Below are 16,620 nucleotides of genomic sequence, written 5' to 3'. Positions count from 1 at the left end.
GTTAATACAATTAATCTCTAGTCTTCCAGGTTCCAATGATACATGTATATATATATATATATGAGTAGTATGATTTTAGTAAAACGATGTGGGTATACGTACACAAGGTGTTAGTCGATCATATTCCCTTGAATTTTGTATAAATTTAGAACAAAATCAATTATCACAGGGTTTAGATTTTTAAACCTAAAATTAACCTAATTTTTTAAAACAAAACCAGCCCAGTTTGATTAAATTCAAGGTTCGTTATATTTATTGTTAGTAACGCAAGGATTCTCTCAAGAACTAGTCTTGAAAGTTATTTTTACTAAAAACACAATTATATTTATTAGTCGGGATCAATTGGAAGTATGATTAATAAGCAGCCCATGCACAACACCCCTCGGCCACGAGCATATACATACATGCATGGATGATAATGGAGTTGCTTCCGACACAAGCGAGAAACCGACACGTGTTAGAATTGGACAAGTGGCAGAAGTTTCTAGCGCCAACTCGGCACCTCCTCGATCTCTTGGCTACACCTACATCTTTCCAGCGTCTTCTTCTACCTTTTTCTTTCCTATTTCCCAATTATATATATATATATTTCTATAGCCCTTGTATTCTGCAATTAAGAATATTGAATGCCAGTTGGAGCTCGAGAATTGGCTGAAATGAAGAGGACGGACGACAAGAAGGACACGGTGACTATCCGGGCGGTAAGCCGGGACGAGGAACGCAAGAAGAAGGTGGAGAAGCTGGAGCTTCACACCCACAACATCGACACCATCAAGTACGTGGAGAAGAAGCTCTTCGACAAGGGCGTGCACAAGATGGAGCGCCACCCTACGGACGGGCTCCCGTTGAACCGGCCGCCGCCGAAGTCGGGGCACGGCGGGAAGTTCACATGGGAGGGCCCGGCGGCGGAGCCGGATAACGAGCTGGAGCCGCTGCCGCCGGCGATAGACGAGAGGGACCCCAACTACGTGGACGAGGAGGCGGAGAAGAGGGCGGCGGCGGAGGCGGGTGGGGCCGTGATCGGCGAGGTTGAGGCACCCAAGGCGGCGGAGGCAAGGGAAGGGGTGGCGAGGGTTGAGGTTGATCCTCGGTTGAATGTTTAGACTCCGCGCGCGGAGCGTTAATTTTGTTTGGGTGATGTGTTGTAATTGGGTTCTGTATGGTTTGGTTTTCCTGTCTTTTTGTTTCTGTTTGAGAAATGGGAAAGTGTTGTGGGAACGAGAAAGTGCTGGAAAATTGCCAACGCAGTGCCCCTGAGCCATGATCGTCTTGTCATCCATTCAATTTCGTTAGTTTCTTTTCAGGTTGAAGTTCTCTTTCAATTCATAAATTTTGGTACCTCAATGTTATCATCTCGGGGATGTAGCTCAGATGGTAGAGCGCTCGCTTAGCATGCGAGAGGTACGGGGATCGATACCCCGCATCTCCATTCATTTTACCAGCTTTTATTTATATGTACGGATCAAATGAATTTTGCCTATTTTTGGCCGTATAACTTCGGGAAGCCATATATATATTAAATAGAAAAATGAATGATAAAATATATGAAATATGATGACCTAACTTACCATCAAATTATATATCTTAAAATATCTTATCCCATTTTAAAAAAGAATGGGGCTTTGATTCTGAATGTTCTGTTATTCCATAGTCAGCAATATTATTTACTATTTCCATACGAGTTATACTACAGGGCTATACAGTCTTACAGAGAGACTTATAGAACATGATTGAAAAGACTAAAATACCCTCATCTCAAATATAAATTTTTAATGGATACCACTGCCAACCCTCGCCTCTTTCCTCTCTCGTTTCTCCCATGGCCGCGCGACTGCCTCGCATCGTCGCACCACCTTGTCGCCAACATCGTCGCCTCGCAGCATGCGAGACAAGGCACGGTGGTCGACGATCATACAACCATGAGAGAAGCGAGAGAAGAGAGAGACGAGGATTGGCGTGCGGTGATGGGAGAAGGAGAATAGCATAGAGGCGAAGGTTGGGGTGGGAGCAATTTCATCTTTTTATCCCTTTTTGATAATCCCAACGATAACCTTCTCTGGCTCTCCAGATTTATCCCCCCCATACATACATTGTTGCAGAGTTGCAACAAGGGAGCAATTTCATCTTTTTATCCTTTTTGATAATCCCATCGGTAACCTTCTTTGGCTCTCCAGATTTATCCCCCCCCCCCCCCCCCCCCCCCCCATACATACACTGTCGCAAAGTTGCAATAATCAACCAAAGAGTCATTAATCCAATCGTTTGCAAGTTCAGACAGTAACAGTGAAAGACGAATCTATTTATTTCCGTGTAAAAGTCACCATCCTTTCGTTTGTATCAATCAGCGGATCAGTTTTGGAAGTTTTAGTTATTTTATATACCTGATTAGCCAGCCACCTGCACTTTGGGCTTCGATTCCCGCATTTGTCACATCAAAATTAGACCCAACATGACCAAATTAATCGAGAATTATTGGTTTGGTTGGGAAATTCAGTTTTAACTGGATGATCTCTAGCTCTAGCTGATTACGGGTTGTACAGATGGATTTAAAGTAACGGCCTAATGGGCTCCAAAAATGGAAATTGGGCCTCATCTCCAGCTCCATGGCTAACGCGTTTGACCCGTCCCAAAATGTCATTGACCACTTACTCGAACACGTGACTTTACAAGTGACTTTTTTTAAAGAATTGTGCTACATGTATCAAGAATATGTACAAACTTGATGATGGAATCGGACTCCATCTGATAATGAAGTCCGAACTTCATTTTTCGGACTTCATCCTGGATGAAGCCGACTAGACTTAATTCATAAAGCCTAATCAAGTTTTATCCAAATGCGACAATGATGAGGCGACGAGATGGTGCAACAACAGTCTGCATGAGGCACTACGACGAGACAACGACAGAATGCAGCGGTGATCGCATCAAGCACTACAACAAGGCGACGACAAGGTGCATTGACGGTTGGCGAGGCGAGGCGAGACGCGTCGCGAGGCGATGGGGACGACGATGAGGAACTTGTTGGAGGCGACTATGGCTGAGAAGAGAGAAGACAACCAAGGATAGGGATAGTGAATCTATAAATTAGATGAGGGCATTTTTGTTATTTGGTATTTTTGGTCATTCTCTTGGTCACTTATGCATTTTTCTTTTTTTAAAGTGTAATAATTTACTCGCACGATGCCTTAAATCATTTTGGATTTCGTCCAAAAGAGAAAATATATATATATAATATATATATATATTTCCATTGTTTGTGTATTACACTAAAATCTATAATCTATAAATGGGCTTCAATGCTCCACAGAAAAGCACATAAAATTAAGGATTTATGACTTATTAATTTTTAATATAAAATTTAGAATCAATCTATTCAAGCTAATTTATTAGGTTATAAAAAAGAAATAATGGGTATCATGGATCCTAGGCTCAAAATTAAGATCTAACTTGGAGGTCTCATCAAGCCTAAATGAAATATATAGCTTAGAAAAATATATTGGTACATCATAGTGTATATCTTGGATTATATAATGATATTTTAATGTCTAAGATATTCTCACCCAAGACGTTGAGGTGAGAGGTATTTATGTTATTTATGTATATTGTATAATTCAAAATGTACATAAATAATATATAAGTAGTATGGCTAATAGGTTAAAAGGGTTTAATCTAAACCCAAACTTGAATCAAGGCACGTATTACTTATCATCAAAGTCAACTTGTCAGTTCAAATTTAACTCTTTACATGACTATGGCCATTCACCAAGTCTATATCCAATCATTTGATTATTTGTTATGATTCTTTATCAAATTCACAATGTATTTATATAAAGAGATGAATTTCAAGAGTCTAAATATTTCATTATTTACATCATTATTACTGTATTACTATTTTGTCATTCTGCCTTTAGTCTCATCACTAACTTGACTGTTGAAAGGGCAATCAGGGGACAAAGCCCTACCCTCCTTTTGCAAGTCAAGTAAACCTTCAACAAGGTTAAGATTAAAGATGATCAGAAATTACCTGTAATTAAGAAAAATTAACTAAGAATATAATTCTTAAACAAATCTAATGGTGAATGGCCCGAACTAGCATCATTACTAATATTTTCCATTACGCAATTCCTAGCCCAAGAATGGAAGTGTTATCTTATTAAAAAATTTAATGTAAAATACAATCCAAGTCCTTGTTAATTCACTAAATTATAGTGTAAAGGGGTACCATGTTTTGTCAATTACATCTATGGATGTTAATAATCTCATGCATATATATTCTATTCTACACACACACGCACGCACACACTCTCTCTCTCTATTTGTTGAAAAATAGAATAAATCAATCACATAATAAAAACAAACACAATATTTTTACGTGATTTGACTTTACAACAAGCCTACATCCACATTCCCAAACTCCATGGGCTATTTTATTACATTCACCAAGAATTACAAGTCTTGATTGACGAATTTGACAAAATTCTCCCTCCCACACACTACCTTATACCTGAGTATATTTTTTGTTACCTAAAACTCTCTTTAGAATGATGTTACTCTCTGTCATATATAAAACTCTCATATAAAAAATATATATATAATATGACCTATTTATAAGAAAATGACACCTCCCTAGTTTCTATTTCTACTCCTTGTAAGATTTTATTAGCTTCTTTTTCGTTTGGAATTTAAGGAGCCCCACAACACTATTTGCATACCACAATTAATTAAGAATATCAGAGAAAAAGATAAATAAATTGAACACACAACCATTTTTAAGATTAAGAATGCAGAAAGCAGCTAAATTAAAATAATTGGAAGGCTTTCTTAATTAAATGTGCAAAAGATGGTTTATTTTTGTAGGGATTCTTTTCCATATATTCGAAAAATTAGAGTGTGCCCAGGTGACAAACTTGAGAAATTATAGAAGGGTGTACTGTACAGATATATAAAGAAGGATAGAATCCAAGACCATAGCGATTAGAGACAAAAAAGGAAAGTGCCACTGCGGTTGCTTCTGCTAGGAATGATTGTACAAAGAAGACAGAACAAATCAAGCAGGTAGTGAAAGCTGACCACTACTGGTAATCATTTAGCACAGAATTTTGCAGTTAATATATATTAATCACTTGAAACAATTATTAAGTTGCGAGTTGGGACTCTCATAATGAAACTGTAAAAGTTTTCCATGATTTTGCTCTATTCACTGAGATCATGAAATCATTAGTTGACTCACTGTTCCAGCCCCCTTGCTTGCGGCCATTAGTTTCCTTGCTTGGTAAAGAAGCGAATCCAATGGTGCTTCATCAGCCGTGTGTCTTTTTCTTGATTAACTGATCGAACAGCAGTTCAAAACCCACTTGGAGCTTATCTTATTGCGCAGTCTTATCTTATTCTTTATTAAAAAGAAAATATTTTTATTACTCGACGGGCAAACTAAGAGTGATGAGAATTGAGAAGCAAGCGGTAGTTCAAGAAATTGAAGCTTCACCCAGTTGGCTCCATCAGATCAACTTCTTTGAAGACGTATTTATTATCAATTTTCAGGGAACGACTATTTATTAATTAGACACTTAATTTTGATCTTTGTGATAATATGCTATATTAATATATATAGAATGTGAGTCAAAATATCAAAATTAAGTGTTGTTTAAATAGCATTTCAGTATATTGAAATAGAAATAAAAAAAAAAAAAAAAACTGGGAAATACCCGCTACTAGAAATAAAAATAGGGACATGCTATACACAAATGCACAAATTTATAATAAATTTATTTATTATTATGAATTTAAATAAAAATATCAAAATATTTGCAACCACTACCTAGCTATCACCTCCATTGGACTGTTATTACGTAATTCCTGATGAAACTGCTCAACGGTACGCGCAGTGCTTGGAGTTGCCCACAAGTTAAGGTTGAGCAGTCTATATATATATATATATATATATATGCATGTGAAAATAATTACGTTTATTTACTAAGAGAAGATCTTCTTCCAATACCCATCAAAGTGGGGTAAAAGCAATTAATAAATTCTTGAAGTTCATCAATTTGATTGGTTTAGTTGCAACTGCTTGCTTTTTCATCTCATCAATTTGTTACGCTATACATGTAGTATACATATCACATAATAATTGATGATCAGTACGTAGTAATATAAGTTGCTTCGTCCTTTCACTGATCACTGCTCACTGCTCACTGCAGTCATAATTAAGAATATTAGATAGATATATGTTGAAGGAAGGGGGGTTTTCTTTTTGTTGTTGCCAATCCAAAGAGTTCTTCTTTCCCATTCATGCAGTTGTTGTGGGTCTTGTTTGGCCCCATACGTCAAATTAACAACATTTTCATGCATATATTTTGTGTGATTTTTTTTTTTTTGGGGTACGTACTTATTGCATGAATATACCCTCCTGAATTGTGGAGGAATATAATAAACATTAATTGTAATTTTAGTTAAGAAGAAAAAGAAGGGTGAAAAAAGATTCATGACGAAATTAATCGAATGATCAATTGGTACTTACTTTTGGCAATATATATATATGTTAAGAAGTTTACTGTATTTTAATCACCACTTTAATTTAGACACTCAATCATATGTTATCTCAACACTTGAGATATTGACAATCAAATCAACTACTTGCATTGTTAATTTTTCACAATCTCAGCCTTCTATTACCTGTCATTTCTTCAACCAAAATCAGTATGACCCAACACCCCCCAAGAATTTACTTCACTTTAATTTGTCATATCCTTTATTCTCATTCTAAAAACTAATTGCTGGTAGATATGATTGATTTTAGCATAAAATATTCATATTATATATATATATATATTCTTGCGACATTTTGTCTTAATTAATTAAAAGTGATGAATTTATAAAAAAAAATTAAAAGAGTTTTATGTAATCATGTCATTAATTAAAAATGATTATTTTAAACAACAATCATTAAATTTATTTTTGATTAATGTATATTGTTCTTTTATATAGTAATATGCAAATAGTTATTAATTTTATAGATTATCCAACCAATTTTAATATAAATTTATTAAAAGTACACCTTTTTTTATTTTTCATTGTTAAATTAACTTCTTGTGATATGCAAATATATTTAGTTTATATAAAAATGAATAGATTAATTAAAAAGTCAAATTAGTAAAGCTATTTCATTCAGGAAGTTTAATATATACTTATAGAAATTTAATATTAACTTGAAAATATGTATTAACAATTCTAATATTAAATTAATTTTTTTGTAATATGAAAATTCTTTAGTAAATATAAAAAAAAAAAAAGAGTAGGAAGCCAAATTAGCAGAATTTTATGATCAAAATATTTTGTTAAATTAATTTTCATTTTTAAATTTTTCTCTGTAAACTTTTTTATTCATTATTTATTTTATTTTATTTTCATTCAATTTTTATTTACAGCTTACAAGAATAATGGAAAAGGAAGAAAATTTAAAAACTTATTGTATTCATAGAATTTTATTCCTCACATTTTATAATTGTTTTTCTGTAGGTATGAATAGATAAACAAAAAAAAATTGCAAAGCATCAATGCTATGAAATAGGTGGAGCAACCAAATACGAACTAACAGAAAATAAAAAAAAAAAAACCACAAAACACACTAACACAAAACTAGCCTACAATCATAAACAATCACACACAAAAATGACAAAAACTAACACCATCAAATTAGATTCGTAATCAGTTGACCCGAACCCTTGGACCCTTCTTAGCATTTTCAATCGCATTCTTCTTCTTCTCTTTCTTCAATAGATACTTTAATTTACTAAGAACATATCTAGAGCTATCTATTCTGTCATAAACAAAAATCTTCTTCTCTATACGACCTCATTTACCTTTGTCTACAATATATATCTCTGTCTCATCAAGACATCTTGTTTCTCTTGAAAAATCAATTCTCCACAAGAAGGCATATCCATATCCTCTTCACAATTGGCCCTACATCAATTTATTTGACAGGAATAAATTTAGACCTATATTCAGTAATCTCAATAACAAATGTATGGAATGATTATTCTCTTCTAGTATTACTCAATGATTCCCCTACTTTTTTTCATCGAACAATCTCAACCATTATGCCTCTATTATTTGGGGTACAACTCTTATCACCCTATGAAAAAGATTTTAAAACATTTTGAAAATGGATGGTGAAACACACTATAATGAATACAAACCGAAAACACTCATTTTATAATTGTTTGATATATGCAAATAATAATATGAAGTATTTTAACACTATTTAATTTTATATAAATAATTGTTCATTTATACAATTTAATTAATGCATTCATCCCATTTAATTCACTTATTCAAATAAATGCATTCACACTAAAATCTCTTTCTATAGTTCCTAATTTTATATTATACATATATAAATTTATATATTTATATCATTTAATTAATATGGTCATCGATGTTTATACTCTCAATTATGTTAGGGGAGATAAATTATAGATTAACCTTTTGACTTTTACATAGAACGAGAATCAAACTCGCAATCCACTCAAATTGATACCGACATATTATTCATCCAATCGCTTGATCTATGTGTCGGGAAAGAGATTAAAATTTTAGTTTCAGAGTTTAATGATTCCAACATAATTATTATTTCCATTATTTCATTTGAACAAAACATAAAAAAGAAGAATTGAATATCAATTCTTATGTTTGGAACCAATATATATGAATAAAATTAACACAAGTAATTTAATAATATTAACCTTACAAACTCAATTTAAAGTATTTAAAAAAATTAATATATAATTGATTTATTAGTGAATAATCATTATTTTGTATCGGCTCGTTGTACGTTACACTTTGATGAAAGCAAATTCAAAGTCATAACTGATAAAATTCAGAACACGACAAAAAAACAAAGCTACGTAATGGTGGAGATAAATTTTAATTGTCAATAGAATCCAAAAACTTATATAATCGAAAATAACATATTTAGTAATTAGGTCCTTTATATATTATGCCTCTTTATTATATTTTAAGTGACAAAATTAGGGAAATAAATACTAGGAATATAAAAAGATGGGGAAGAGTATTTGTTAAAATAAATAAATCAAATTTAAGAGTTCTATTTCTTTATTTCATAATTATTATTTCAAATTTTAAGTATAAACAGAATTTTAAAATTTTCTATATTTTTTTAAATTAAAAAATTCATCAAAACCGTAAAATTAAAATTTGAACTTAATAATTTATAAACTATTCAGACAGGTTGCAATGATATGGCCCATATGGTAAGTAGAGCTGCATTGCTCTAAAACGGCTCTATATATAGCCAACAAGGCAACAAATCAGACCAAGCGTGTCTTTATACAGATTGAGAGAGAGAGACGGAGAGAGAGGGCCAAAATCACGGAGAGGGAAACCTGTATTCCCGGAATCCTACGGTCGCCGGCGCGCCTGAAAAGTTTCGCATTGCCTTCCACTTTAAACTCTTTGATTATATCGGAGCCTCACACTTGCGGCTCCAAAAGATCGAGGAAAGCGAACCAGAAGGCCAAAATAAGGTTTCCATAAAAGCTCATCCTATCTCTGGCATTGAACCCTTATATTTACCTTCGTTTCCTCTCTTCTGCCATCATTCGTTTCTGCTTCTGTTTTCCTCCGATCACAGAAGCAGGGGGCCTTGCTTTTACCTATTTTTCTCCAAAAGAGAGCAATCTTTCAAGGCATTTCGTTAGGCTTATTTTTCTTCTTTTCTTTTTAGCTCTTACCCTGTTTCTTCAAGCCAAAACACTGATAGAATGGAACTTATTTCGTCGGCGGAGGTTATTCAAGAGACACTGGCCGGCGCTAAAAGAGGCGGTGTTAACGACCAAATTTTGTTGATTTGGGGGCAGATCAAAGCGCCGGTGATTGTGCCCCTTCTCCGGCTGGCCGTTTTCTTCTGCTTGATAATGACCGTAATGCTGTTCGTCGAGAGGATCTATATGAGCGTTGTGATAAGCCTGGTGAAGCTGTTTGGCCGGAAACCTGAAAAGAGGTACAAATATGAGTCCATCAAAGACGATGTTGAAGAAGGCAATTCGGCTTATCCCCTGGTTCTCGTTCAAATCCCAATGTTCAACGAAAAAGAGGTTTGATTTTCACTTTTTCTTCTCAAATCCTACGATCTGCATTACCATTTTCCTTGAAGCGGCTGGGTTTTCTTTTTCATTCTTTCTTTCTATGGATAAGAACTTGGCTGTGTTTATGTGTAATATAAACACAAAAAAATGAGTAACGATGTGAAAGAGAGCATTATAACCTCTTATTTTCTGGGTTTCGAATTTCTATGCAGGTATATCAACTTTCAATCAGAGCTGTATGTGGGCTTTCCTGGCCGTCTGATAGGATCATAATCCAAGTTCTTGATGATTCAACAGATAACACAATCAAGGTAACGAAATGAAGATGGCATTTTATCTGGATTTTCCAAACACGGCCTATTGCGGGCCCTGAGAGATGATGGGTGTGTTTGTTTTTGTAGGCTATGGTGGAATTGGAGTGCCAGAGATGGGCAAGCAAAGGGATAAACATAAAGTACGAAGTGAGGGACAACCGGATCGGGTACAAAGCCGGGGCTCTGAAAGAGGGCCTCAAGCGAGAGTATGCCAAAAACTGCGAGTTCGTGGTCATCTTCGACGCCGATTTCCAACCAGAACCCGACTACCTCCAGCGGGCCATGCCGTTCCTCGTCCATAACCCGGACATCGCCCTCGTTCAGGGTCGTTGGAAGTTCGGTAATGCCTCCCTCTCCCAAACACGCCCTTAATTTTTCTTGCAAATACCACTTATGGCTCTTTTATATGTCTGTCTCTTTATAACTAATATTATATTTAAGCTTACACTTAATTAATGGAATGGCTCTTGGCCGCTCCAACACACCCTTATTTAGAAATATTTCCAAGAGCTGTGATATTTTGATTTTTTTTTTTAATTTCTCTGATTTTTTATTTGTTTATGTGCTTTTGGATTGCAGTTAATGCAGATGAGTGCTTGATGACTAGAATGCAAGAGATGTCATTGGATTACCATTTCACGGTGGAGCAAGAAGTGGGCTCTTCCGCTTATGCCTTCTTCGGCTTCAATGGTTAGATGCCTTAACCCCCCTTTCCCCCTCCCCCTCTCCCCAACTTATAGTAATTACTTTGAAATAAATAAATAATTTAAGGTGCCCGATCTTCCTTGTGCAATAACAATCCCGAACATTAATCCTACTAGGTCAGCCCGGCTAGAGCAATGGTTACTACCATGCTACTAATAAGTTCATTTGGGATAGTTGGCATTAATTCATTACATCTGCTAACTGCCATCATATGTTTACTTTAGGCGCAACTAATATGGATAAGAGCTCATTAAATCATCGAGCTTTTTACAAAATGAATGCTGTATATTTTAGATATAATCAATGAGATTTTTGGAAATGATGGCGAGGATCTGGATTCAAACAATTTTGAGTGAAATGCCTAAGGCCCCATTTGGTTTGGTTTTGAGGTGATGGGAGGTTAATTACTTTAAAGTGTTTGATAAACACTTGATTTGAGGTGACTAGAAACGGTAAAATGAGTAAAAAAAAGACATGGGAGAACTAATAAAAGTTGTATTAGTTAATAAAGGTTAAAACAAAGAATATATAAAAAGTGCAAGCTTTGAAGAGACTCGACTTAACCTCAACATTTTGGTGAACTTTTGAGTTTAGAGAGTTTGAACTTACCAAACTAACCTCACTCTAATAGTTTCAGATATTTACCAAAACACCCATTTTTATGTGTTGGCCTCCCAAGGACACAAAGCCAAACACACCCTGAGTGATCTTTGAGAAAAATTGAACCCACCAATTCATTGGGAATTTTGATTAGAATTTTGAGAAGGATATGATGCAACTCTAGGACTCTTACCTTTATAACTATGCACGCGACTAATAAGTCAGATATCCGTGTAATTACTTTTGAAATTTTTGGGTGCTTACATGATGTGCGTGACTTTGGACTATTCCGTGTTTGCATTTGCTTCTGCATCCATAGGGACTGCTGGTGTGTGGAGAATTGCTGCGATTAATGAGGCCGGCGGATGGAAGGACCGAACAACTGTTGAAGATATGGATTTGGCTGTTCGTGCCGGTATGAAAGGCTGGAAGTTCCTATACCTGGGTTCTCTGCAGGTAATAGTATTGCTAGCTTCCTGCATTTCTTCGGTTTCCGTGTTCACAAAAAATACTAGTTGAATGTGACTCTTGAGTTCATAATTAAGACCAACTAATATATCCGAAATCTCTCTGTTAAGATAGTTTTATGTGGTTATTTTTATTGTAGGTGAAAAGTGAACTGCCAAGCACGTTCAAAGCCTTTCGCTTCCAACAGCACCGATGGTCTTGTGGCCCGGCCAATCTTTTTAGGAAAATGTTTGTGGAAATCGCGACAAACAAGGTAAGCTCCCCCCAACACCGACCGCCACTGCCTAGTTGAGGAACAAAGACTTGAACTAAGTATTTCTATGCTTTCTTTTTAATTGCAGAGAATACCGCTGTGGAAGAAGGTGCACGTACTCTACAGCTTCTTCTTGGTCAGGAAGATTGTGGCTCACATTGTCACATTTGTGTTGTACTGTATCGTGCTGCCGGGGACTGTGTTGATCCCGGAAGTTGAGGTTCCAAAATGGGCTGCTGTTTACATTCCTTGCATCATTACCCTTCTCAATGCAGTCGGAACTCCAAGGTTTGGTTTGATTTGGTTTTCTTTTCTTGATAGTTATTTGGATTCTTATGTTCAGTAATAGTACTCTCCACGGTGTCAGTTATATTTATATATAGTTTTATTTTCTGTGAGACCCTTATAACGCATATCATATTTGATAATAGTCTCCCACATAAAAATTAAGATTGACCTAAACTCTATGTTCTTGCTTGTCCTTTGATATTTATAGTTAAGCAAGAACACTCTCTAACATCGTGGGTTGCTCTAAATATCAATGGGAAGTAGTGACACTATTGTTCTAATGTTGCTTGAAACACACTACTACTTTGATCTTGCAGGTCTGTCCACTTGCTGATGTTTTGGATCCTTTTCGAGAATGTGATGTCTCTACATCGGATGAAAGCAACCCTCATCGGTCTCCTGGAGACTAGGAGAGTAAACGAATGGGTTGTCACCGAGAAACTAGGCGATGCTCTCAAGGCGAAAACAACCGTTAAGGCTAAAAGGCCACGCTCCAGGGTTGTAGAAAGGTACTAACATAAAACAGAAACTGCCACAAATGGGTACTAGCTAGAGCTAGACATATTATTATCTTCACATTTTGATCACATATGTAATACTTGACTTATCCCACTCTTCTCTGAATGTTGGCAGGATGAACATGCTAGAGCTTGGCGTGGGCCTCTTCCTCTTCTTCTGCGGTTGCTATGACTTTGCCTTTGGGAAAAACCATTTCTTCATCTTCCTTTTCCTCCAATCAATCACCTTCTTCATCGTCGGGTTTGGCTATGTTGGCACCTTCGTCCCCAGTTCTTAACTCTTGGGATTGACATATGGTCCAGTTCCCAGATGCCAGATTCAGGGGGTTTTGGCAACATAACGCTTTTTTGTTAATTTTGATTTCTGTTTTTCTGTAAACAAAGCTGGTGGTCATTCTTTTAGCTTAGCCCTAAGATTCCAGTCAGTGGCTTGAAGAAACGGTGTATATTTTCAGATCAATGAGAAGAAGCAGCTGAGAAAGAGCGAAGGCAGAAAGAACATAATGGGCTCTTTTCAACTCTGCTATGCCCCTCGAATAGATTGTTTTTGTTTTCCTGTTTTTGTTCTGAATGAAAATAAAAGAAACATATTGCTTCAGGTTTCAATTTTATCAACGAATATAGTTATGCTCTGTACCTTTGTTCTTCTCTTCTTCTTCTTCTTCTTCTTCTTCTGTTAGGGCTTTATTGGATTTTGAGCCTCTGCAATCCTACCAGAATTCATTTATTGAATTCAACGACACTGTACCCTACCTTAAAGGCTTGCAGTTAAACCCTTAACTGCCTGGACCAACTACTCAGCTAGCTACAGTCGACCAATTTAATAATGTCGCTTTCGAATTCATAGAAGACGACGTTTCATGAGGAGTAATGTTATTTGCACGTTCATATTGACATCTATATTCATACTCTATTCATTAATTATCAATACACCTCCTATTAAATCATTAAAAATATATTGAATGTCAACCTGAATGAGCAATTAGGATTACTCTTTTAAGAAAGAATTCAGACTAATACAATGGAGATCAAGTAAGGCACTTCTAACCATATATGCTTAATAAATATAATGTTTGATTTTTTATATGTAAAATGTTAAAATTTGATATTTTAATTATTAAAAATTATTAGTTTAAGTTCTTAAACAGAGCTGTTAGTTATCTATGTTATGTATGATACCATATCAGTGAAATATATCAAATTAGGCTTAATATATAAATATGGCATTTGATCTCTTAACAATTAAATATTTTGACATTGGTTCTTGATAGAAAAAAAAAAAAAAAAAGGACCAAATTTGATAACAAAAAAATACCTACATTTCCTAAAAATATATATATGAAAATTTTATTTAAAAAATCAAAAAATATTTAAAAAATACTTAAATTTCATAAAAAAAAATTAAAATTTTATAAAAATACCTAAAAATATTCACAAAAAAATACCTAAACTTTATTTTAAAATATTTAAAATTTTCATAAAAAATATCTAAAAATATTCCAAAAAAGACCTAAATTTCATAAAAAGGTCTAAAATTTTCATAAAAATGGCCTAAAAATATTTATTTTTAAAAAGACTAAAATTCATGAAAAAAAAAAAAAACTTAATGAAAACTGTGATAACAAGAATTCAAATGAAAAATGACAAAAACTTCATTGAACCCATAAATATTGTTCATAAACTATCAAATAAGGTTTTAAACAAGAAGTGATAAAATAAACCCCATTAATATTTTTAAGTCCTTTTTTATAAAATTTGTATGTCTTTTTATTAAATTTAGGTCATTTTTTTATTATTTTTAGGTCTCTTTATGAAATGTAAATCTTTTTTAATCAAAGTTGGTATTCTTTTTATATCAGGGACTAAATATCAAAATTTTCTATTATTGAAGGACCAAATGTCAATTTTTTTTAATTATTAAAGGACCAAATATTATATTTACATATTAAGCTTAATATGATATATTTCGTTGACGTGTCATTCACTTGCAAAAAAGAAGAACATTCATAGTCACGATCGAAATTTAAAATAATAATTTTAAATAGTTAAGATATCAAATCTTAACGTTTAGCACATCAGCATTAAACGTCATAATTTTTTAATTTTTAAAGAACTATCATATGTATTAAGTTAACCATAAATGAAATATGATCTTGGTTGACTCAATATTGTGCAAGTTGGGATAAGAATCTAAGAATGTTCTAATTGAGTTTAAATATAGATGAGATAAGAAACGTATGAATATTGATTTTATATAGAGTCCATTCTAATTCAATTATGTGTTACATAAATATATTATGTGATTTATAATATGTTTATAGTCACTTACTCAGCAGGGCGGCTAAGTTATTTTGGATATGAAAGTTTGTTCTTCCTAAATTTCTTAACTTTTTATGTATGAATATTTCAAATGATTACCAAATGTTGCTTCTACATGCCATGGTGCGAGCGAGAATTTTTCTCTAAGAAGGAAATTAAAAGAACCTAATAAATATACAAATAATATGATCATAATCATGACTTTACAAATAATATGATCACAAATAAAAAAAATAATAATGTATATTTAGGTTCACTTTTTTTCTCAAGATTGGTTACTTTTATTTTCTGGTAAAGGGTTACAATTGAATTTATATGATTTGAATGAGACGTGGATCACAAGCTAAGATAATTTGAACTTGAATGATTTGTGTAGATAGAAGTAATGAAAATTGTCCAAAGACTTGTTGGGATTGAATGACTTGTGTAGATAGAAGTAATGAAAATTGTACAAAGATTTGTTGGGATTGTCCTTTTGATACTTAAATCAATAAATGTTGAATAAAGATTTAAAAGATATGAGAGTTGATATGAATATTATACCTTTTGTCTTCCCATCAAGGTGTGAGGATTGTGATAAGTGTGGTTTGTTTCACTCTTATCACGAAAAATTAATTAATTTTTCTTACGAGTTTGGGATAAAGTTAAATTATGATTGTTAAATTAATAACTGTTACCTTAGATTAGAATCATGGAAGCAATGACACGTGGCTCAGTGAAACCTAATTTACTATCTTTAATTCTCTATGGTTTGGTGTGAGTCCATCGTCTTCTTTCATGTCTCCTTAGGTGTAAGCCTTTGAATTTTTTTTCCTTTTTTGGACATTAATTTGAATGTCGAGCAGATAATATTTGGATTTTATCATAATTGGAGTGTACTTGGGGTAATTGTTTTCTACTCCAATCAGGGTTCCTCATTTGGCCCAGGCCTAATCAAAGTCCTTGTTATGTTTGACTTTTAACTTGTTCTTAGACAAGGAGACTAATTATAATCAAAAGTTAAATCCTTTGAAGCACTTAAATTAATTGGTGACATGACCAAGTGA

At 34.0% G+C, this 16,620-nt stretch overlaps 2 protein-coding genes and 1 non-coding gene across 3 annotated transcripts; all 3 read left to right on the top strand.

The window, feature by feature from the left end:
- The first annotated feature begins 626 nt into the window (after positions 1 to 626).
- On the top strand, positions 627 to 1,103 carry LOC127788772 (uncharacterized). The gene has a single exon (XM_052317381.1). It carries the CDS (start codon positions 627 to 629, stop codon positions 1,101 to 1,103), a length of 477 nt encoding a protein of 158 aa, XP_052173341.1.
- A 253-nt stretch (positions 1,104 to 1,356) lies between these two features.
- TRNAA-AGC (transfer RNA alanine (anticodon AGC)) lies at positions 1,357 to 1,429 on the top strand. The gene has a single exon. It is a non-coding gene; the product is annotated as a tRNA-Ala (tRNA).
- A 7,929-nt stretch (positions 1,430 to 9,358) lies between these two features.
- LOC127788253 (glucomannan 4-beta-mannosyltransferase 9-like) lies at positions 9,359 to 13,986 on the top strand. The gene is made up of 10 exons (XM_052316364.1): positions 9,359 to 9,548; positions 9,749 to 10,118; positions 10,322 to 10,420; positions 10,511 to 10,763; positions 11,003 to 11,113; positions 12,048 to 12,184; positions 12,336 to 12,449; positions 12,538 to 12,737; positions 13,055 to 13,246; positions 13,371 to 13,986. The coding sequence occupies exons 2-10, from the start codon at positions 9,786 to 9,788 to the stop codon at positions 13,531 to 13,533; spliced, it is 1,602 nt and encodes a 533-aa protein (XP_052172324.1). The 5' UTR covers positions 9,359 to 9,548; positions 9,749 to 9,785; the 3' UTR covers positions 13,534 to 13,986.
- Positions 13,987 to 16,620: the final 2,634 nt, after the last annotated feature.

The sequence above is a fragment of the Diospyros lotus genome, chromosome 13, assembly GCF_014633365.1.
Source record: "Diospyros lotus cultivar Yz01 chromosome 13, ASM1463336v1, whole genome shotgun sequence".
Lineage (NCBI taxonomy): Eukaryota > Viridiplantae > Streptophyta > Magnoliopsida > Ericales > Ebenaceae > Diospyros > Diospyros lotus.
This window is presented reverse-complemented; position numbering and strand designations above follow the sequence as displayed.